Below are 23848 nucleotides of genomic sequence, written 5' to 3'. Positions count from 1 at the left end.
ATGTAAACAATTAACCTTTTACTGTTTTAAGGATACTGTGTTGGCGTTTGGGATTATGTTTCTCTACTTATATATTTTTAGCATTTCTGTTGTTGTTGATAGGATCCTTTGAATCATGCTTCTTTATTGGTTATACACTTTTAAGACATTTGTTGTATTAATGTTTTGGTATTATTGGTCAACAGGCTATTTTTATGACCAAATTGTTTCTTTCCTTATGTGGTATCTTTTTTGCTGGCAATAACCTTATTGTACTAGAATTATGTTTCTTTCCTTATAGTTTTACGCAATTTCTACCGTTGATAGAATCTTTTAGCCAATGCTCTTTTGTTGGTTATGCACTTTTAAGGCGGTTGTCTTGATGTTATGGTTTTCTTAGTCAGCAAGCCGTTCTCATCATCGAATATTTGCTTTGCTTATGTCGTCTCATGTTGAACAATGCTATTGTGTACAACAATGTTGCTAAAATTGAGCAAATTTGTTTTCCAATTGTTCCTCACTCCCTAAGAATTATATGTGTGGATGTTTGTGCTGTGCGAATTCTTTGTTTGCAGCCATATTAAGATTCTTCAAAATAGCGGTGGTTAATTAATTAATGTGGGCTTTAGGTTGATGTTTCAAGTGGGGAAGAAGGCGTGGATAGGGGATTTATATTGTTATTCTCGATTGGTTTATAACTATTTGAATATAGAAGGCATGAATAGCATACGACAAATGAAAGAATTTGAAATAGAAGGGGTGAGTGTTGTATACAAACGGTGGGTTAAAAGGTGGTGAAGCTAGATTAATAGTAATGGTTTCGTGGTTGTGTTAATCGTTGTGAAAAGCATTGCACCTTGCAATAATGGTCAATCTCACCTTTGTCTCTCTCTAAACAATTTCAAATTGGTTTTTAGACGGATGCATATAAAAACCTTTGACTTTGTTGCTTCTATTGACGCGAAAAATACTCATATCTTGCTTTTACAATTTGATTAGTGGTTGGTTAGATTTACCTATTTCTTTTACAAACTGTTTGGTTTTACGTACTCCTTTTGTTTTCCTTCATAAAAGTATATAAAAACTGCCTCATGAAACTAATTCAAATTATTCAACCTATGGATAATACATTCTATTCAATGTCTTTTAAATCTCGCAGTGTGTTTCAAATTCAAAGTAAGTAGGTTTGTTACACGTTCTTCGTCTTTAGAATATTCTAAAGATGCCGATTTGTATTATCAGGGGGAGAAGAAAGATATATATGATTAATTTAGTTAATTTTTTTGTCATTTGCTTTTCTTTCCGTATAGTTTATAGTGTGATGTCCAACATTTGTGTAGGCCCCAATGATATCATATGCTTTTTCGTTGAGAGCAACCTATAAATTGATTGATAGATAAACTATTCGATGCTAGCATCAGCTAAATCCTCTCAAAAATTGGTTTACTCTGCACATATTTCTATAATATTTTCATACAAAATGTGTTATATTCTCTCTGTATTCGGTTCACAAAGGCACGACAACATTTTTTTGCCCTTGGATATTCAAAACTAAAATTGGTTTTACATTGTTAATTTGTTTAATTAGCATCTAGTTTGGTGAACTCTGGTATGTTTGATGGAACTAAAGTGTGTCATAGAAGTATGATAGTTAGTATAATAGTTAACAGTGGATTATTGCACAATAAACAAAACACATTTTATCTGGGTTCCATTTTTGGAATGAGCATGTGTATCTCATTGTATGTAGAAGTTATTTCAGTTGAAGTAACATGCTTAACATTTGTACTTAGGAGTTCTTTAATTGTCCTAATATGTTTTTTGGCTTGGAAAATTTTAGGTGAGAAATACTAGATAATATAATCATAGACGTAACTTACATTTCAATGTTCTTGGGTACAATAGTTGATTATTATCTCAGATAAAGCATATAACTAACATGTTAAATTGTACTGATAATACTTACAGAACCTAGAACTAATGACAATAGTGTTTACTAATTGGTGTAGCTTTGCTAGGATGTCTGTTTCACCAATGTGTGATTAGTGGTAACAAAATTTTGCCACTGTCTCTGAGCTATTATATTCCTTAATGTTATGTGAGTTAATGTTAATCGATTTGCTTTGTTTGCGATTTTCAGAAAGTTGAATCATTAGCTGGAAAACTTCCCCCTTTGACTTCTAAGTTATATTATTTAACACTGGTTTAATTATTGCTCTTACATTTTTTTGTGCACATTGGGATTAGATCTAGCTATCTAATTATGTCATCCTTTGACTATGTATGAGCACGATAGCAGTAGAATTTTTTATTGTTACATCCTAAGTTGGTGTAATGTAAAAAAAGATTCAAGCCATCAAAACTACACTGAATCATAATTCTAAAAAAAAAGGCAGTTAAAAATGAACAACGTTGATAAACATGCTGTGAGAGAACTGATTCCAAAACACATTTTAACAGCTTTATCCAACTGATAATTCATAACATTATCAAGTATAAATAATTGGTCGTCGGTTAAACTCATCTGAGATACAGAAAAAATTAACATTTCAAATCAAAATTATGATCATTTATGTCGCTTTGTTCAATAATATCTCCAATATGATGAAAGTTGTACAATGCAAAACAAATTGGTTTGAGTTTGATTCTAGGTAAACATATGCATCCAAGGTAATGAAATCACATCATGGGTTTCTATGATTCCCTAAACATATTTAATAATGATGTTTTCCAATGTTTACGAGATCAGACATTGTGGATGGCAAAATTATGATCATTTATGTTGCTCTGTTCAATACCATCTCCAATATGGTGAATGTTGTACAATGTAAAACAAATTGGTTTGAGTTTGATTCTAGGTAAATATGCATCCTAGGTAATGAAATCACATCATGAGTTTCTATGATTCCCTAAACAGATTTAATGATGATGTTTTCCAACGTTTACAAGATCAGACAATTGTGGATGTCAACTTTAATCTTCAAAATTTCTTATAGTCGTAATTTCTCATGATTTATTTAATCCTGTTAGGCTACAAAAAAGTATTTCACCTATTGTGTGCATGTCCTATCTTTAAAGTATTGAAGCACACATCATTTCATTCATATATATGTCTATATTTTCTCTTTCTTTTTTTAGCTTTTGTAACTTCAGTTCTAATTGTTGGGATCCTACATTACTACTTGGTAGCGTTTGTGAGCAGTTGTGCTTACGTTTCTATATTGGTTAGATTTCTTAACCTTTAAACAACCATCACCTCATATGTTTCTGTTTTCTTTTTTGTGGCCTTGCACATGCAATCATCGATGGATACTTTTTATTTTTATTTTTATCATGAATGCTTTATTATTTAATCTTTATGCTGGTTTCCTTTATCACAACTTTTTTTTTTTACAATTATAAACGATTTTTATCCATACTTTTTACCCTTTATCAGCCATGCATATGATATATTTGTGTTTTATTGACTACTTGATTTAATGAATTGTAGTCCATTGCTAATTTCATATGCTTAACAAAGTTTTTTGCTTTGTGTATTGCTTTTATTAAATAACAAACCGCTTCTATTTCTATTTGTTTTTCCCATTTATGTAGTTTTATGTCTACACGAATACGCCTACGTAGAAGACCCATTGGAAATCGACATCCCGTTTTGCATGAGTTTGTTGCGGATGTTGATCTTAGTGAATCAAACTTGCAAGATGTTCCCACCGATTACAATGACGAATATAATGATGTTTCAAGCTCTTTTCCACTTTTAGAAAACCAAAACAAACCACCCCAAACATTTGCATCAAATTTCAAACATAATATTCCCATCAATGATGTTTCTGCCCCACATTTGTCGCCTGCGACAACTTCCCATCCTATTTTTGTGCCAAATTTTCTTGCTGATCATGACATTGTGCACAATATGTTGGCCAGTGATGCTTAAACCAATCATGTTGTCCTCAACCCGCTCATCACTGGACATGCTACTTATAAAAAAAAATAGAAAGAGTATGCAACTTTTTAACATAACTCTATTAACATTTTATTGCTAATTTCAAGACATCACTTTTCTCCGCCAGTTAACTTCTAGCTGTTCATTTGATGGATGCTTCTGTTAATCTTTGTTTCTATAGTGATTGATCCAGAATATATTAATTTTGGCTTAAGAAACTACCAATGTCAATATTGCAGTGCCCTCTTTTGGTCTACAGAATAAAGGGTAACAAATGCTTCATCTGGTTCTACCCCCCAGTTTATTACGTGTTGCATGAGTAAAAAAGTTACATTCCCACGCATTAAACACACCCTTACTTATTTAGATCATTTGTTGAATCCCAAAAATTCTCCAAGTTGCTTGAAATTTAAAACAAATGTCATATCATATAATTCAATGATGGCATTTACTTCAATGAGAGCCAAAGACGATGCGTTGATCAACAAGGGTCGGGGTCCTTATGTTTTTAAGATTAATGGTCAAGTGCATCATTTAATGGGTTCTTTGTTGCCTATAGAGGGCGAAACTCCTAAATTTGCACAATTGTACATTCATGATACTCAAAATGAAGTCAACAATCGTATTGGTTGCTTTGGTGGATCAAAAAGAGATATCATTATGGAACATAGGACGGAAGGCTTATAACGAATCACAAAGTTGCATCCTAAGTACATGGCTCTACAATATCCTCTCATTTTCCCATACGGTGAAAATGGATATAAGAAAGGCCTTCCTTGGAATCCAAATTTTAAAGGGAAAAAACCAAAGACTGGAGGAGTATCAATGAGACCGTTTCTTGATTATCAAATTCAAGATAGACTAGGACACAACAACACCCTGATGAAAGGCGGCAGATTGTTTCAACAATATTTAGTTGATGCATATGCAACGCTTGAAGAAGATAGGTTAGATTTCATCAGGGCAAATCAAGATTATTTTAGAACTGAAGGTCTTAAAGGAATTCATGAAGCGCTCAAAGTAGGAAATACAAGTAGTTCTACGCTTGGCAAAATGGTCATTTTGCCAACTTCGTTTACTGGCAGTGTTAGATATATAATTAACAATTATCAAGATGCCATGGCCATACGCCGTCACTTTGGAAGTCTTGATTTATTTATCATTTTCACCTGCAATGCTAAGTGGCCTGAAATTATTGAAGATCTACGTGATAAACCTAATTGTAAAGTTGAAGATAGACCTGATATAGTCTCCAGAATTTTTAAAGCAAAGCTTAATCATATGATTAAGTTCATCAAATCAGGGCAACCTTTTGGTGATGTTGAATTTGGTTAGTTCATCATTGATACTATTTTCTTCTTTTATTTGTTTATTCATCTTCTCACTATATGTGTAGACCATTCTGTTTTAAAATTTTTGCATTTTTTTTCTAAAACAGTGATTTACACGGTGGACTTCCAAAAACAAGGTCTTCCTCATTGTCACATATTGGTTTGGGTAAACAAGCATTTTAAATATCATTCTCCCTATGATATTGATTCTATCATTTCGGCTGAGATGCCTAATGAAGAATCTGATAAGGTTGGATTCGATGTAGTTTCTCAATATATGATCCACGGGCCATGTGGTTTTGCAAATCAATTTTCACCTTGCATGAAAGAAAACAAATGTTCTAAAAAATTTCCTAAATCTTTCACAAGTGAAACCACTTTTTCAGATGATGGTTTCGTTGCATATAAGCGCCGAGATTTCGATAATATATTTGTTCTAAAAAATAGAATCAAGCTTGATAACACATTTGTTGTCCCTTACAATCGTGAGCTATTATTAAAATATCAAGCACATATAAATGTTGAATCCTGCTGTCAATCAACACTAATCAAGTATTTATTTAAGTACATAACTAAAGGCGTTGATCGAGTTAGAGCTGTTTTTTAGGATGAAGAGTTTGATGAGGTTGTGGCTTATCTAAATTGTAGATATTTATGCCATTACGAAGCAGTTTGGAGATTGTTACAATTTCGCATTCATTTTAGAGAACCATCAGTTGAAAGGTTACCTGTACACCTTCCATTTGATCAAAATGTTATTTTCAAAGATGCAGATGATCTAAACTATGTTGTTAATCGCTCTAAGCTCGAAAGCACTATGTTAACACAATTGTTTGAAACCAATGTCCAAGACCCTGATGCGCGTAAATTATCTTACATTGAATTTCCTACCAAGTATGTTTGGAAAAATGATGAAAAACAATGGAACCGTAGAAAACAAGGCAGGTCTCTAGGTAGAGTTGTATACATTCATCCTGTTGCTGGTGAATTATACTATTTGAGGTTGCTGCTTAACTACCAAAAAGGCTGCTTTAGTTTTGACCATTTAAAGACTATCAAAAACATTCTTTAACCAACTTTCCAAGTTGCATGCAACTCTCTTGGTTTATTAGGAGACGACAAAGAATGGAATAGCGTTATGTTAGAAGCAATTGTTATAGCATCATCTTTTCAATTAAGGGAATTGTTTGTCACATTGGTTCTCTTTTGTGATGTTGCTGATCCATCAACTTTGTTTGAAGCACATTGGAAAATAATGTGCGATGACATTTCCAAAAACATACTTAATGCTTTTGGATTGCAAGACGTCTCCAAATACCAAGGTGAACTAAAAAATTCTCTTCTGTATGAGTTAGAGAAATTGTTTATAGTTTCAAATAGTTATCTATCAAAGCATCACCTACTGACAACCAAACAATCTAATGATGGATAGACTTAAAAATAGGAGTTTAAGAGAAGAGTTAAGTTACGACTCAAACTCATTGAAACAAGAGCATTCGTTCCTTATCAGCTAGCTAAACAAAGAGCAAAAAAATGTTTATGACTGTGTGATGGAAACGATTGACAATAACAAATTTGACCTCTTTTTTGTGCATGGTCATGGTGGTACAGGCAAAACTTTTTTGTGGACTACCATCATTGCTAGAATTAGATCCCAAAATCAAATCGTTTTAGCAGTAGCTTCATCTGGAATTACCTGCCTTTTACTTCCTGGTGGAAGAACGGCTCACTCTAGATTTAAAATTCCTATAAACATCACAAATTGTTTGGTTTGTGAAATTAAAAGAGGAACTCATCTTGCAAAACTAATCACTGAAGCTGCTCTCATTGTTTGGGATGAAGCCCCCATGAATCATAAAAAATGTTTTGAAACTCTAGATCGGTCCCTCCGTGATGTTCTTAAAGGGTCAAAACCAGGCCTTGGCCATTTACCATTTGGGGGTAAACCGATTCTTTTCGGAGGTGATTTCAGGCAAATTCTTCCTGTTGTTCCAAACGGTAACATTGCTGACATTGTTCAAGCTTCATTAACAAGTTCATACCTTTGGTCCTACTTAACTATATTTTTTTTCGAAACAAAACATGAGGCTTTCGAAAACAGGTCTTGACGTATGGGAAGAAAAAGAACTTGCTGATTTTGCAAAATGGATACTAGATATTGGAAACAGTACTGTTATCAAGTCTATATCTTCAATTAATGAAGCAACCTTTTGGGTTGAAATTCCAAAACAATTCCTTATCCATTTTGATGAAGATCCCATCAAAGCAATGGTTTCAACAGTGTATACAAATTTCAAAACCAATTTATGAGATGTTTCATATTTAAAAGAAAGAGCTATTGTGACACCACGAAATGATACAACCACTGACATAAACACTTTTGTATTGGGTATGGCCCCTGGCGAAAGTCGTACCTATCTAAGTTTTAATTCGATGTCTTCTACAACGGAAAATATAGAAAATGTAGATGTTCTTTATCCAATGGAATTTTTAAACCAACTTGATTTACCTGGTTTACCACACCACAAGTTGGCTTTAAAAGTTGGTGCCCCAGTGATATTGATAAAAAATTTAAACCAAAGTGTTGGATTGTGCAATGGAACACGGTTGGTGGTAACGCAATTAAACGACAGAGTTGTACAAGCAAAAATTATTACAGGAAGCGACATTGGTGAAAGAGTTTATATTCCGAGGATAATTACTAAATCATCTCAACATAAATATCCCTTTACCATACAAAGACAACAATTCCCTCTTAAAATTTGTTATGCGATGACAATCAACAAAAGCTAAGGACAATCCTTAAAATTTGTTGGCCTATTTCTATCACAAACTGTTTTTTCTCATGGCCAACTATATGTTGCGCTATCCAGGGTGACCTCAAAAAAGGGTCTCAAAATTGTTATTGCTCACAATAGTGACATGCCTTACGATTATACAAAAAACATAGTTTATAAAGATATTTTGAAACATTTACATGAATGTATACTTTCGGCTTAACATTTTGTCCTTCGTTTATTTTTGTAAACATACATCCACCATATATTTGATAAATCACCTTATTCAATGTTTAATTTAATTTACTTCTTAAATTTCATTATTGTAGATTGATGAAGCTGATGCCAATTCGTTTGCTAAAGGCGTATCAACTAGGAAACAAACTGCAAATCCGGGTTTGCAGGATGTGGATAACAAACAACATAGGAGATGTTCCTCAACCTACAAGTTTTGATGTTGTCTTCGTTGATAAACAAGTAAGATTTTTACACATTTTTTCTTATTGTCAAATGCTGATTTTTTTTTTTTATCGCAATATGTAGACGATTAGTTGAAAACACTTATATCATCAGACCTATTCTAAAGTTCGTAAACTAAATTATCTATGAATTTCACTACTCAATTATACATCATTTAAAATAATTAATATTTGTCTCATAAATTGTTTTGCTATCTATGATATTAGGCCTCAACATTCATTTTTATGATAGATCTAACAAGTTCATGGAGGTCAACAACAGATTTCTTTTCCTTACTTTATCTTCTTCGTTATTACATCTGTACAAATGAAAACAAATTTGTGTTTTACAACGTTGCTTCAATTGCCAGCAATTTTAACTTTTAAAACAATGTTCACTATTATCTTCCATATGATCTTACATAATATCTCTATAGCCACAACTATGCTACACTAACTGCTTACATGCTTCCTACACCATCAACATTAAATGTTCTCCCACATTTAGTATTCTGGCCTCCTTTGTTTTTTTCTTTTCTAAATGGAGGATGCGGTTCATGCAACCATGAACGCTCGACACATAGAGTTTTTTAGGGAGCACCTCAAGGTTGGTGAAGCATACGAAATCAACAAATTTCGTGTCATTCACAACAAGACATCAAGCAAGATTGTCCCTCATGCCACCATCCTTGAATTGAATAGGAAAACTGTTATTGTTCCTATTAACAAAACAAGCCAAGATATTCCAATGCAGTGGTTCAATTTCATCGAGTTTGAGCAGCTTCACAACAACATTGATAGAGATGTTGAGCTTACAGGTAACCAAGTTAGTTTTAAACGTTGCTTCAAAATCTAAAACAATCAATCTTTTTTTCTTGCCTACAATCCACACTCACTCTCGAAGCTAAATATCACATGTAGATGTATTTGTTTGCTTAAAGGCTGTGCAGCCAACTGAAGAGATCACTATCCAACGCACAAGAATTGCAAAGAAGAGAAATCTTAATCTGCAAAATATCAGGTTACAACTTTGTACATTAAATTCTAAATACAATTTACACCTTTGATACAATATTCATGGAGTATTAAAAATAATCACCTTTTAAATTACTTACAGGGGTGAAACAGTGAGAGTCACTTTATGGGGAGAGACTGCCACAACTTTTGATGACAGCGAAATACAAACATTGTTGCCACCTGTATTTTTTGCTTTGACAAGCCTTAAAGTAAAACTATACCGGGGTGATAACCCAAAATGCCTTATCTAGCTCCTAAAAGTTTCAATTTCTTTATTCTTATCTTTTATGTCTAGGAAACCCTGTTCTCGGAAGTACATAAGCAACTGTTTATGTGTTCAATCCAGACATTCCACAACTCTTTGAATATAAACACAGGTAAACCAACAACCCTTCTTTAATATTTTTCTCATTTATGTTTCTTCATTTTATTTTTCTCACCCAAAACATTTACAACATAGGTTTGAGCATTTGAGATCACCTGTTCGGATCCTGCCTACCTCAGCAGATATGCATGCAGGCCGTCCTACTGGTAGTGGTGCTGAGTAAAAAATGATCGACGATTTGCTTTTGCTTGATCCTGCGTTACACAGGGTTAGTCCTTCATCACCAACCTATTTACAAAAATCACTACTTTTTAAAAACATAAAGTTTGTGATGCATGTTGCGTAACTGCTTCTTGCTTTGTTTCTTTCTCTATAAATTTATTCTCCATGTTTCTGAGGTGATGGTTTAATATCTTTGACCATTTGAAAACCCTTTGATTCAATAACAGAATGAAAGTTTCACATGCAAAGCAACTATTGTTGGAGTCGATTTGGCTAGGGGTTGGTCGTACAAGTCTTGCCCATCTTGCCACAAAACTGTAAAGAAAACGTTTGAATCGTTTGAATGCAATGAACATGGTCTGATAAACAAACTACCCGAACCTTGGTAATATTATTTTCCATCTATTTACATTTTTCCGTTATATTTAGTTGTTAAGTCATTTTTACATTTCTTATCGTTATAAAATTCATAACTAATAACATTTTCGTACCTACGTTATCTCAACAATGTCTTTCTGTATATCTTTATACTTCAAGGTTCAATCTACAATCTTTTGAATTCACGCTCAACTATACACACAAACAAAAAGGTTTCTTGAACCAACATATACTTTTACATTCCCTCTTATGCCTCACTTCATCTTTCACTCATATCTCAATGCATACATACAAATAATTTTGGAGTTGTCTGCATCTCTATTACAATTTAACTAATGTTGCTGTTATCAAAGATTGTGATAATCTACAACTACACAGTTTTCCCTAATTTTAATGAAGAAACTTTAAAGTTTCCAAAACAAGCATAATGATGATACATGAATCATACTTCATATATGAAAAGAATTTATAACTAAATAATTTGTCTATCTTTATGTCGATATTCTTCATGCATGCCCAATATTACAATGGTTCTACTACATTTTATAAATTGCTCACAAGATTGGTATTAATAGTTATGATTGCCTATCAACAAGATATTCTCCTCTTGCATAGGTTCAAGATCGACCTTATCGTAGAAGATAGCACGAATCAACACAACTTCCTCATGATAAGAAGACATGTTGAAGAGATGCTTCATGTCCCTTGCCATACTTTGGTGATAGAGGACGGCTATGACGATCCTTTTATCCTACCACCAATTCTTAAAACTTTGGTCGGCGAGACACAACAATTCCAAATTTTTTTTGGAAATCAAAACACTGACTTCGGGAAAACAGACTTCATCGTTACTAGACTACTCCATGACCAAGACCTCTCCAACCCAACGATTGCCTCAATCAAGCCATAAGCACCGACTACCACCATAGGAAAACAAGTTATGAGCCAAACAACCCCCACTCCGTTAACGACTTCCCAGCTGCTACAGCAACGACCCCAACCAATTGAACCGACCAAAACCTCAAAGAGAGTGTTGTTCACTGATGAAGCCAACAAATCTGACAGGTAAAGATTACTCTTGGTTGTATGTTTTGTTGTTAATAAAAAACTATCAACCAATCTCTTTGCACCACTGTTTCACCCAGTTTTCCATAACTATCACATTTCTGTATATCCTCATATATTTTCCCTTAATTCACAGCAAGAAACCTCACAACAAGCAAACAGATACAACCAATTTTGCTAGAATTGCTAGTGAATTCCACAATTTGGTTGTCCCCAAAATTGAACCCACCGAAAAAGTGTCGATTGCCGCACAAGACAAAATCTCAGGCAAAAAAATCAAAAGAAAGGTAAACTACAAATTGTTTTGGGTCAGTTCTGATCATGTGTCTAAGAGGATATTTTGCATTTTGGTTCCTTGATTGATCAATCACAAATTTGGCAGTGCCTCCGCTGGTCCTGTTATTTTTTGGGTAAGTCATTTGTCATTTCGTTTTTTCTCCGTTTGGGACCCCGTTGAAAGGTGTTAGATTAGAATGTGTAATTTTTTGGAAGAAATGAGAGGAATGATTGGAGTTTGGGTAAATTTGATGTTAGATTAAAATGCGTTTATAATTTTGGTGCATTGTGCATTGCCAGTTCGGAAATCATGCTTCACCAATGGTGTTGCACTGTTTTGGGATTCTGCAAAGTTGGAAACCAGAAAAGAAGACGACTAACATTTTCTTTAGACAAAACGGTGTGTTTCGGCGAAAGTCAAAAGGAAAAGAATGCCTTTGGCGAAACTGGATGGGTGTTAGATTAGATGAGTTTGTCATTTTTGGAAAAAAAACAAAGGAGCGATTAAAATTTAGGAAAATTTGATGTTTAGGTTAAAATTATCAATGGAAGAGAATCTTTTATTTAGCTAAATGATTAGAGAACTTAAAAGGAGAGTTTTATTTTTCTGCCTTTTGTAATGGTCAGAAGGGGTGGGGAAACATTGATTTTAATTCGTAAAAAAAAAAAATTGTGAGGTTAATGTTAAACAGTAGATACAGTGTTATTCTAGCTTCAATCATCAGGAAATGTATATCGTAAAAAACAAATTTTTGCTTATTTTTTTCGTTTGTAATTTCTATTTTCAGTTATTGTTATAAATTTTCTGTCGTTTGGTTACAATATGCTCCTAAGAAGAATTTTACATTGCTATTGATATCTTGCATGTTCGCAATTTCTGTTTTCAGTTATTGTTGTAAATTTTCTGTCGTTTGCTTATAGCATTTTAGCTTTTGCTATAGTTTTTCCAATGCCTAAGAAAAATTTTACGTTGCTGTTGCTGTTGATGTCTTGCATGTCCACCTCGCTAAGATTACAAGGTATGTTGCCACTCCTCATGATCTCCATATCTATTGCCTAAACAATTCTAACAAATATTTTATAACCCATGTCAACTAGCAAAGAGCTGGATCATGTATGGGGTCCAAACATCTTCAATCTGGAATTATCTTTTATATATATATATTTGTATATTGCAACCCTTCTTAATGATAAATTATTAAATACTGTGTAATGTAATTGCTTAATCTTTTACTGCACCTTAAGCAACCAAAAGCTAGAGATGATGAAAGCATAGGTTAAAGCATATGCTTTAACCTATGCTTTCATAAATTTCATTCGAATCAATGCTGGTTGTAAATGCATTTCTACGTATTTAATTTTACGCCCGCAGCATCGCACGAGCACGATTGCTAGTTTTTCCTATAGATCAGTGCCATCACTTATAGATTTCTTATCCAAGTAGGGGATTGTCATGGTTTTATGCAAGTCAAATTGAGTATACTAGTAACTAAATGAACTTACTGCTTATCTTTAGCTTTGTTCATTGGTTTTTCGAGTGGGGTTTTTGCTACTTTGGTGTTGGATTTTGGAATTGGTTGAAAAACTTGATGTTTGTTGCTAGATGTAATTGAAATCTGCGGAATGCAGAACTTGGAAAATGCCTACTCTTTCCCTCTTGGAAATTAACCTAAGTTAGACAATTGGTTTCCCACCCTAGAATAAATTCTTAATTTTGTCATTCCATTATGTTAATTGAGTTACAATTTCCTTTCCTGGAAACCTATGAAATGACTAATTGATTTCTTTATCCAAGTAGATATTGTTACAGTTCAATTAAATGTGCTAGCAACTAAACGTACAATTGCTGCTTAGCCGGCTGTTCTTAAACAAGAAATTGTGAAGACAAACAATTTAGATTTGTTCCTCGGTTTTGCAGTTGGTACTGTCATTGGAGAACGTGGAACTGCAACCGTTCTCTTGGTTTTGGATAATGTGATAGTTATTGCGGCATATTCGAGAATAAACTCCATCACCAATTGGATGGTGAAGCTTTATCGGTTTAAGGTTAGGAAGATTAGAGAAAATCTAGCTTCGGTCGCTTATTACAACGAAAATATATTGGGTGCGGAAAACAGGTTAGATCACTTCGAGGACAAGGGGAAGAAAACATGTTCACACAAATCGCTAATTCGAGCCACATCCAAATTTATGAAGAACAATGTGCCTTGGAAATCGTTTGGAGGTCATCGTGCCTTGATAGATTCTAAACCAATGGCACACTTGGTTTTTGCATGAGGCTAAACCGCAACATGTGGCCGGTTGTCGATGGGAAGCTAACTGGGATGAGTGTAATTGCTGGGATATAGACTCAAAAAGACAGATACTGTGCAAAGAGGACTCGAGGAATATACTGTCTGGGCAGTGGAGGAAATGATGCATGCTATTATGTACCTTCGTAAGCATGCAGTACAATCACATAAACGAAGGTAAACTTTCAACTTGTATTTGAAAGCTACATAATAGCATGCAACATTTCCTCCACCACCCAGACAATATAGTCCTTGAGTCCTCTTTGCGCAGTATCTGTCTTTAGAGATTGAGTCTATGTCCCAACAATTACACTTGTCCCACACCGACAATCGGCCACATGTTGCAGTTTGACCTTGTGCACAACCAAGTGTGCCATTGGTTTAGAATCTATCGAGGCAAGATGGGCTCCAAACGATTCTCAAGGCACATTGTTTTTTAAATTTGGACGCGGCTCAAATTAGCGATTTGTGTGAACGTGTTTTCTTCCCTTGTCCTCTAAGTGATCTAACATGTTTTCCGCACTCGCTGTAACAAGCGACCGAAGCTGGATTTTCTCTAATCTTCCTAACCTTAAACCGATGAGGCTTCACTATCTAATTGGTGATGGAGCTTAATCTCGAATCTGTCGCAATAACTATCACATTATCCAAAACCAAGAGAATGGTTGCAGTTCCGTGTTCTGGAGAGCAAACCAAAAAAGGGAAAGGGCGAGAACTAATTAGTCATACGATGTACGCGGCATGGTCTCAGTTGAGTTTGTGAGAGGATTGATAGGAGATATAGAACTGATGAAGACTGTATGAGAGGATTGATAGGAGATCTCAGTTGAGTCTGTGAGAGGATTATCTACCCAGAATGGAGAAATTTTTCATTGAGTCAATAAGACATGGACTCAAATAAATGGATGTGCCCGATACCCATCTTTTAGGAGTTTTGAAACCATGAGACAAATGACCTCCGTGAGACAAGTCCAAACCCTAAGTTGCATGCACATGTTAGTAGCCTGTAGCCACCAATAAAAAGAATAAACCAAGCCCAAGAAATAAACTTACCATGAGACGATCATGAGGTTTAAGAATTGCAGTATAAACCTCAAAATTAGCAGGAGAACCAGACAATGGTTGAACATTAACACCCCACTTCTTTCCATCTAAGTGAAATGCATCAAGAGCCCTCTTTGGCATAGTGTTTCAAGCTCATCAATATGCTCATTGCCACCATAGTACCTGAAACGTACAATCAAACGATGAGCTACACCAAGAAAAATAATTTTAATGGAAGGTCCCTATTGAACTCGCATTACTCTGAGTCGTAGTATATGTACCTTTTACCTGGTAATCCTTCTGAATACTTGTTCGTGAGACATGAGCCAACTGCCTCCATCACTGCCCGATAAGTAAAATTTTCTCAGGCAATAAGCTCAAGACTCTTGAACTGTCGTTGCTTCTCCATGTCAATAATAGCACGCACCTCCGGGTCAGCCTCACTTAACCCATTGTCTGCAAAACTGCTTCCATTACCTGTAAATCAAATAATACAATTAATGAACCAGTTAAACATAATTCCTGCTACTAACCAATGATTCCTTTCATACTACATCAGAAGTTGGGAATAACATATGGTTCTATTAAAGATGTCTATTCATAAGGATGATTTTGTCATAGAACTAAGCAATGAAATTCTGTAGTTAAAATAAGTACATATTAAGAAACCTCCAAAAATAAATACACACATCATCGAATCCAAGAAATATAAATGAAATTATGTGGTTGTTTCGATTTTTGTATTTCTTAAGAGTTAAGAGAAACTGAAACCAAAATTAATATTAAAACACCATAGAGTTTAAAAAACCAGAACTATTCGTGCCATAGACTTCTCGGAACATAAATTTAATATGCATTCTAATACAATTTACAAATGGAACCATAAATAAATAGAAGTTACTGATACCAGTTCAAATGTTGGAGTATAATTACCGCGAATTTCAGGGATAGGCGCAGAGACAGAAGAGGACGGCCTTCCAGCAACCAAACTTCCTTCAATGTGAGAAGATGACCTAACGGGCTTCACACAATTGAGCTTTAGTTGATGTGAAAATCCACCTTGTTTGTAAAAATTGTTCCTTTGGTCCAAGTGGGCTGTTGGAGAGAACCCATCACTGCAGCTCCACCACAAGCCTGCATCTTTGCTTCCAACTACTATACCTTACAAGCTTCCTACAGATATTGCAGAAAACTCTGGGCAGTGAGCACAACTTTAACATACACATGATGCAAATACATATGCATATATTATATACATGCATACCGGCATGCTTATAGACCGATATAATCTTATAAACAAAAGGTTTATACAAGAGTTCCAAACTTGTAATTAGAGAGAGTATAAAAATTGTTTTCGAAAAATAGCAAACGTCATGGATAAATCACCCAACATACAGTATTTCACTCCTGAAACTTATTTTCACACATGATAGCTACTGCCAATTTGAAAGGGAACTGTTTCCGACTGCTGATGAAACACTTAAAACTCATTGATAATTGCTACTTTTAAAGCTTCCACAAGGGAACGAATAAGACTATCTCATTGATCATTTCTACTCATATTCATAATTTACTTGCCAGACGGGGCATGAAAAAGACTATTTCATCAATCATTTCTCCGATACAAATCCAACTGTGAATTTCATTGGCAAGCAGGAAACAATAAATCAAGAAAACATACGCCTACTCGGGGGAGCGTAATGAGCCTTACACCTCAAAATGCATACTTACACATTAGCAAAAACTCAAAAAAAAAAAAAAAAAAAAAAACCAAAACAACAACAACAACAAACAACCATGGAATCGAAAAACAATACAAATGAAAACTAAACAAGTCAGTTTATCGATCCTGTTACTTTCAGGGAAGCTGCTGAAATATGAACCTATACATACACAGAGTATTAACTGAAACAATTAATTGACTCCTATAAGTTAATTGATTCCCGAAAACATAATTAGGAGATTAAGTCAAACCCTAATTTTAAGGAAGAAGAAGAAGAAGAAGGACTTACAGAGTGAGAGCAGAGGAGGAGGAGGAGGAGGCTGGACTGGTAGGGATGTCGGGATTGTTTTGGCCATGGAACAAAATGCCGATATTCGCCGATATTATCGGTTTTTCACGGTACCGATATTTTAATTACTATCCAAGCAGTTTTCGATAAAATATCGCGATATTTTGGATACGTGCGAACCGGAGAAGAAGGCCGGAAATGGGTGTGCCGATTTCGTCCCAAAAACCTTGCAACAGGCTCAAAGAATAAGAAAAACAAGCATACCTCTGTAAAGTCCAAAGCTTAGGGTTTTGCGAATCTCTCTTGTGCTGGAAGTCTCTGCGTGAGAGCTATCGTCAGAGGGAGACTCAGAGTCCTCAAACGTCCGCCATGCCTACCGTCGGCGTCGGCCTGGATCTGAGGCGCCGAGTTGCAGAGACGCCGCGGATCGTAAAGCTTGCAGAGACGCCGAGTTGCAGAGACGCCGAGTTTCAAGTTGAAACCCAGAAGTAAAAACGCCATCGCTGCGGATTGAAGAAAAAAATGGGAAAATTGGATCGTAAAGCTTGAAACCCAGAAGTAAAAACGCCGCGGATTGAAGCAATCGAAGGGGTTTTGTGTGAAGGAAGAAATAAAGCGCGGAGGAAAGCACAGGGGAGAGGGGAAGCTCGAACCCGTGTGGGAGATCTGTGTGTGTGGGAGAATGGAGAAGGGGGAGAAGGGAGCTCAGAGAAGAAGAGAGAAGGATAGAGAGAGAGAGACACTTATGCGTGTGAGGTCTGTGCGTGTGTGTTGTGTGCGTGTGTGCGTGTGTGGTGGCATGTCTGTGTGTGTGTGTGTGTGGTTGATGAAGTTTAATAATTTTTAAAACTTTTATGTAAAATTTTAAGTGAATTCCCTCAAATCTTTAAGGAGCGATTTGAGAATGTTTAAAATATTATGTGAAATATTTCTAATTTTTTCGAGTTTCCCAATTTTTTAAAAATCTCTTCGAATCAATTTCTAAATGAATACATTTGGAATATATGAATTTCTTAAAAATCATGATCGAATACCCCTTAAACTTTAAAGAATCACTTAAAAACCTGATTAAATGCCCTTAGATTTTTAAGGAGAATTAAAATGTTTATAAGCCCCAATTGGATGTACCGCTTAATTTAACTAATTGACACAACACAACAAAACCAGTTAAGATTACAAATTAACACAAAAGACGACTTGATGCTAGGTCATATCTAAAAAACTTGCCGCAATAAGCCCCAATTGGTGTGTTTAAACTTCTTTCATTTTTTTTTTTTAACTTCTTTCATTAATTACTACATATTTTCTACACTCACAATGTTTGTCAGCTCGCTATATAATCAACTTGATAATGTTAAATCCATCATGCAATGCATTTCCTTCCAATTTTTTGTGATAAACTAATAGATAATTGACTAAATAAATATCCTGCAAAGTTTCAATAAAAATTTCCAAGTTTTTCTTACAATTTCCGTGATTTCCATGTAATTTTTATCGATATCGATATTATCCCGATATTTTCATCGATATTTCCGTGTTTTCGGACTACCGATATTTTCGATATTACCGATATTTAATACCTTGGTTTTGGAAAATTGAGTAAATGTTTTGTTTTTTATTTGACCAAAATAAAATCAAGTGTTTGACCTAAAAATAAAGTATGCGCTATTAGTGGGCTGGATGGGCTTCAGCCTACCAACTCAGATTTTGGGCTTGGCCCGTCTATTACAGGAGGTACATAAAAAAAATCAGAACCGCATCCAAAGTCTTCAAGTAAATACATGTACTATAGCCAAGAGTCCATTCATCTGATTTTGTTTCAGCAATTTCCATTACATCAAACTAAACATATCAGAATCAGAACCAATCCTGTCATCGCTGGCCGTTTTATACTTGTATTCAGCTTTAGTCAGAACCATCACTTCAGAAAGAAAAAAATATGCAAAGCTGAGGTTTTTCTTTATATGTTATGGATATTGGCTTCCGTTGATGAAAAATTATCTACTGCAATTTGTAGTTACTCATCTGTTACAGCATCCTCGGTCGATATAAACAGAATTCTGTTTTTATGATTTTAAACTCGAGAACATCTCTGTCTTTCCCTCCATGTCCGCCCTTTTGATATTAGGAGAACAAAATGATTCAACTTAGAAAGCATGATAACAAGATATTTACGTCGTGTTTGATCTTTCTTTCTTGTTAGATATTTGTATATTCGTCTGTACTTTTAATTTTTTTATCCTCGTATTTGCATTTGTATGAGCTTTTCATTTCGTTTTCCTTTAATCTTGAAGGTAGACAGGATTTCCCTTTATGTCTTCTACTGCTCGTCGTCTTTGTTTGGGTCATTGGGTGCGTTTCGTTTCTAAGATTTCCCGACTCAATTGGCCATGGACAAATGGATGGAGCAACTGCCCATTTCATTGTAAGGTAGCATACAGTTGCAAGCACATGGTTCGTCAACCATAGACGGGTCACTTTTGGCTTTGGGTTAGTATGTAAAGGGTTCAACAATTTGTCCATTTGATTGTAAGGTAGTATGGAAGCACATAGTTCATGAACCATGGATGAGTCAGTTTTGGCTTTGGGTTAGTATATAAGTGGCTGTTCAGATATGACCAGCCTTATGTTGTAGCAATGTGGATTTGATAAGTCAGAGTTGCGGTCGAGGTGTTTGGGTGAGACCTGTGAGGGACTTGGGTGATCATATGATAAAGTACATTGTACAAACCGCCTTAAAACGAAGCGTATTTGCTAGAAATGTCGATTGTCATGTTTTTAAAACCCTTTAAAGTTGATCCATATGAAATTTTTTGTATATTTTGATATAGTAAATGTCTTCTTATTTAAAGTGGAAGAAAGACGAAAGAAGAAATTTAACTGGAGGAAACTAGAATAAAATCAACTTGAATGAGATGGAAGTTGCAATTGCGGATTTGGTTTCCACTTACAACAAATGGTTATTAAGTAATTTTTGTTGACAGGGCAGGTCAGAGCGCGTGCATTTAGAAATTAGAAGAAATAATCATGTTCATTAGTTGGAGAACTAGAATCTTGAGGCATGGAAACTAAGATGGTAGTGCATGAAGGCGGGTGCCACTGCAAGAATATAAGGTGGCGAGTGAAGGCGCCTAGCAGTGTTGTGGCTTGGAGTTGCAACTGCTCGAATTGCTCTGAGGGGTAACACCCATTTCATTGTCCCTGCTGAAAGATTTCAACTTTTGAGTGATTCTGAGCAGATTCTTACAACTTCTAGCTTCGGTACTCATACGGCAAAGCACACATTCTGTAAAGTTTGTGGGATAACTTCGTTCTATCGTCCATGCTCAAACGCTGATGGGGTCACCATCACATTTAGGTGTGTTGATCCTGGAACACTGGCCCACATTGAGATTAAGTATTACGAAGGGCAAAATTGGGAAGCCTTGCACAGTCAATCAGGCATTGCGTTGCAGTCAAAAGTGCAGACTCTGCAAAATATAGGTTAACTCAAGTCTGTGTGATTTCGAAGTGTTAATCAAAGTCGTCGTGCGTTTAGGCCCTCTGGGGATTTTTACAATGTTTATGTGGATTGTGGATGCATCATGGTATGTTGGCTTCTTTCTTGTGTTGTTTTTGTCTCCCCTTTTGTTTTGTTCTTCTGTTTCTTTTGTTTAGGCCAAACTATAATTTTGGTCCTTGTAATTGTGTTGAACGTCCACTTTTGTCCTTGTAGCTTCAAATGTTGCAAATGATTGTCAAAAGTTTCCGAACTGTCTCATGGCCGATTACGAATCAATACTGATCTTGTTTCTAATTTGAGATATGTTAAGAGAAATCTTTAAAAAATGAGACTGTATATGAACTCTGTCTAATATGTGCACAATTTTAGACAAAATGTTTTGATACAATTAGCAAGGAAATCATTGAGAATAAGGAGGATTTAATTTCATTTGCCCTCTTTATGTGAGGCCACTCTTTTGAGACAACAAATTTGGTAACCCTTGGTTTGGGTTTCAGTTGTTTAGGGGTTTCAATTTGTTGCCCAATTCAAGTTCAAGCGGGCGCAAAGGATGGGCTCATTCAAATACTATGTCAAATTTAGAGACGATTCAGCAAACTAATGAATATCGATACGGTCTTCAACTTAATCACATATACAATCTAATATGTGTGAGGTTTACAAAAAGTCTTGATGTAAGTACATTTCATAGTTCAACAAAGATATCAAAGGAGAGTTCGGTTTCATTCGGTTTGACTTTTTGTCAAAACTGAAATTACTATTCGGTTCGGTTCGATTTGTTTGTTTTGCAATTTGTTAAGAAGAAACACAATAATCTAGGGAGTAAAGCTTTCAACGTATTTGGGCCTAAAGTTGGGTTTACCTATCGTTGAATTGAAATTAGACTAATAGTTGATTTGGAATTGGATTTGAAATATAAATAACCAATATAAATAAATAAATAAAATTTATGTCTTATTCAGTTCGGTTCGGTCCGGTTTTAAAACCACCGAAACCAAACCAATAATTTTTTTGTTCAGTTCGATTTTCATTTTTTATTTTTTTTTTTCAATTCGGTATTCTACCCAATTTCTTTCAGTTTTCGATATTTGGAGCCCACCTCTAAAAGAGCTGCAAGTACTACTTGTTGAACAAGCATACAAATGTATATTTTGTTACACACATATTATATATATATATATATATATTTTTTTTTTTTGTTAAACATATAATATATTAATTTGACAGTTGAAATATTAAACTCAAAAGTTGCCTTGTAGAAAAAGTCGGAAAACAAGTATAAGAGTGAGCGTAGATTACCAATACCATCCAATCCATTGGACCATATCCATAGTTTTACACCCCCACCTGTCGGTCAGCTCAAAAGTCGATCGATCCATAAAACCATTTCCCTAATTTTCTTCCTCCCCATCGTAATCTTTCACTTCATATCAGAAATAAAAGAAAACAAAAATGTCGTCTGCAGTTGAATTGCTGCCCAAAGAATACGGCTATGTAGTTCTCGTCGTCGTTCTCTACACCTTTCTCAATTTCTGGATGGCTGCCCAAGTTGGCCGGGCCAGAAAACGGTATGCGTAAATCTTTCTCTGTTTCCTCGTACCTACTTGAGTTTCGTCGAGTTGGCTAGAGCAGAGCGTTCCACTTATGTCTCCCTTTCGTTCATGTAGTTTAGATGAATTTAGCGTAATGATCGTTTGATTTCCGTATATTTTTGTTTAATTATGTGATTAATTGATTGGAAATGGACAACCACCGCCGCAGGTACAAGGTGCCATATCCGACCATGTATGCGTCGGAATCGGAGAACAAAGATGCGAAAGTGTTTAACTGTGTTCAGAGAGGGCATCAGAACTCTCTCGAAATGATGCCTATGTTCTTCGTGCTTCTAGTTTTGGGAGGTCTTAAGCATCCTTGCATCTCCGCCGCCCTTGGCTTCTTCTTCGCTTTTACTCGCTACTTCTACTTCAAAGGCTACGCCACCGGTGACCCCATGAACCGCCTCGCCATCGGGTATATATGCCCTCTTCTTTCCACTAATTTACAATCTTGCCAATTACCCTAGCTAATTTAATGATACATCAATATATATAAGTTGTTATTTGCATTTTAAAATAGTAATCATGCGCTCGTCTATCCTGTTTTTATTTTTTTTATGTATATGTTATGAGAAGAGTATTGATCAACTAGTAGGATCTTTCATGTGGGACTGTGACTTGAATGATATGTTATGAGATTGTATCTATAGAGCGACAAATACAATACATTCTATTTTTTATAATATCGTATGTACTATAAATATAGGCCAAATGTACTTTCCTATTCATAAGATTTCGCTTATCAATTCTACAGATTGTTATGTGACCGGTGGAATCGTAACATGTACTCTTTGTTATTGTAATGACAGGAAATACGGGTTTTTGGCTATATTCGGGCTTATAGGGTGCACAATTTCGTTCGGGGTCAGTCTTCTTCTTCGAGGATAAAGAAAAGCCGAACAAAGCCCTCATCTCATACTCTCATGGCCGTGGAGGGCTTGCTCGCTCTTGCTATCTCATGTGCTCTGCTAAAAGGTCCTAGGGTTTTCCTTTTGTTTGTAGTATTGGCTTTTGAATAAGAAAGAGCAAGAGATAGGAAGGAAATAGTGTGTGTTGCGTTTTGTAGGTCTACTTTTGATGTCTTTATGTAATTGTAAACGTTTATGTATGAATTACATGAGTTTTATAAACGTTAAGTTAATTTTGCGTCAGTTGGTTGAGAGCGTATGTCCACTACTTGCAGTCGAGTTTGAATCACCCACTAACAAGCCGGAATAGTTTATAACAAGACCTTGTCAATAGTTTATAACGAGGCCAATCTTAAAATTCACGACCATCAAATCCAATTGGTTGCCTTTTGTTTTATATGAAAGATCAAATTTATTAAAATAGACAAACATTATCCTACAAGAACAAGACCAAAACAAGGCAAGGCCAGCAGGCGAGACCCAGAAACAAGAAGGAAAACAAAGAAAGCATGCACCCAGCTGGGGAATAATTTGGTACAAGTTGAAGGACCATAACAATTGTCAATTAGGGATAATTAACAATGGTTAGTATACAAAATGATCTTAATGTACCTTCTTGTTCCTGAGATATGTGCTCAAACCATTCATTATACATTGTCTCGTGTAGTGGTAGATTGAAGAATTTTGTTATTCCGGGGGCGAGATTGAGGCATTATGTCAAACAT

General features: G+C 35.3%; 2 protein-coding genes, 1 long non-coding RNA gene and 2 pseudogenes across 3 annotated transcripts in view; 2 read left to right on the top strand and 3 right to left on the bottom strand.

Moving 5' to 3' along the window:
- Positions 1–17258, bottom strand: part of LOC126582096 (serine hydroxymethyltransferase 3, chloroplastic-like) — a 34679-nt gene extending 17421 nt beyond the window's left edge. Inside the window, exon 1 of the mRNA XM_050246099.1 lies at positions 17119–17258. The gene's annotated coding sequence lies outside the window, so the exon portion shown is untranslated. The remainder of the gene's footprint in view (positions 1–17118) is intronic.
- The window catches only part of LOC126582098 (uncharacterized), a 33089-nt pseudogene extending 12215 nt beyond the window's left edge, over positions 1–20874 (top strand).
- On the bottom strand, positions 13468–17619 carry LOC126633980 (serine hydroxymethyltransferase 3, chloroplastic-like; annotated as a pseudogene).
- A 1048-nt stretch (positions 20875–21922) lies between the features above and the next one.
- On the top strand, positions 21923–23366 carry LOC126583757 (uncharacterized). The gene is made up of 3 exons (XM_050248271.1): positions 21923–22188; positions 22382–22630; positions 23025–23366. The coding sequence occupies exons 1-3, from the start codon at positions 22073–22075 to the stop codon at positions 23101–23103; spliced, it is 444 nt and encodes a 147-aa protein (XP_050104228.1). The 5' UTR covers positions 21923–22072; the 3' UTR covers positions 23104–23366.
- Positions 22016–22402, bottom strand: LOC126583758 (uncharacterized). Its single transcript, XR_007609821.1, has 2 exons — positions 22263–22402; positions 22016–22223 (listed from the first exon to the last, which is right to left on the bottom strand). It is a non-coding gene; the product is annotated as an uncharacterized LOC126583758 (long non-coding RNA).
- Positions 23367–23848: the final 482 nt, after the last annotated feature.

The sequence above is a fragment of the Malus sylvestris genome, chromosome 9, assembly GCF_916048215.2.
Source record: "Malus sylvestris chromosome 9, drMalSylv7.2, whole genome shotgun sequence".
Lineage (NCBI taxonomy): Eukaryota > Viridiplantae > Streptophyta > Magnoliopsida > Rosales > Rosaceae > Malus > Malus sylvestris.
The sequence above is the reverse complement of the archived record's forward strand: the minus strand, read 5'-3'. Positions and strand labels throughout refer to the sequence as shown.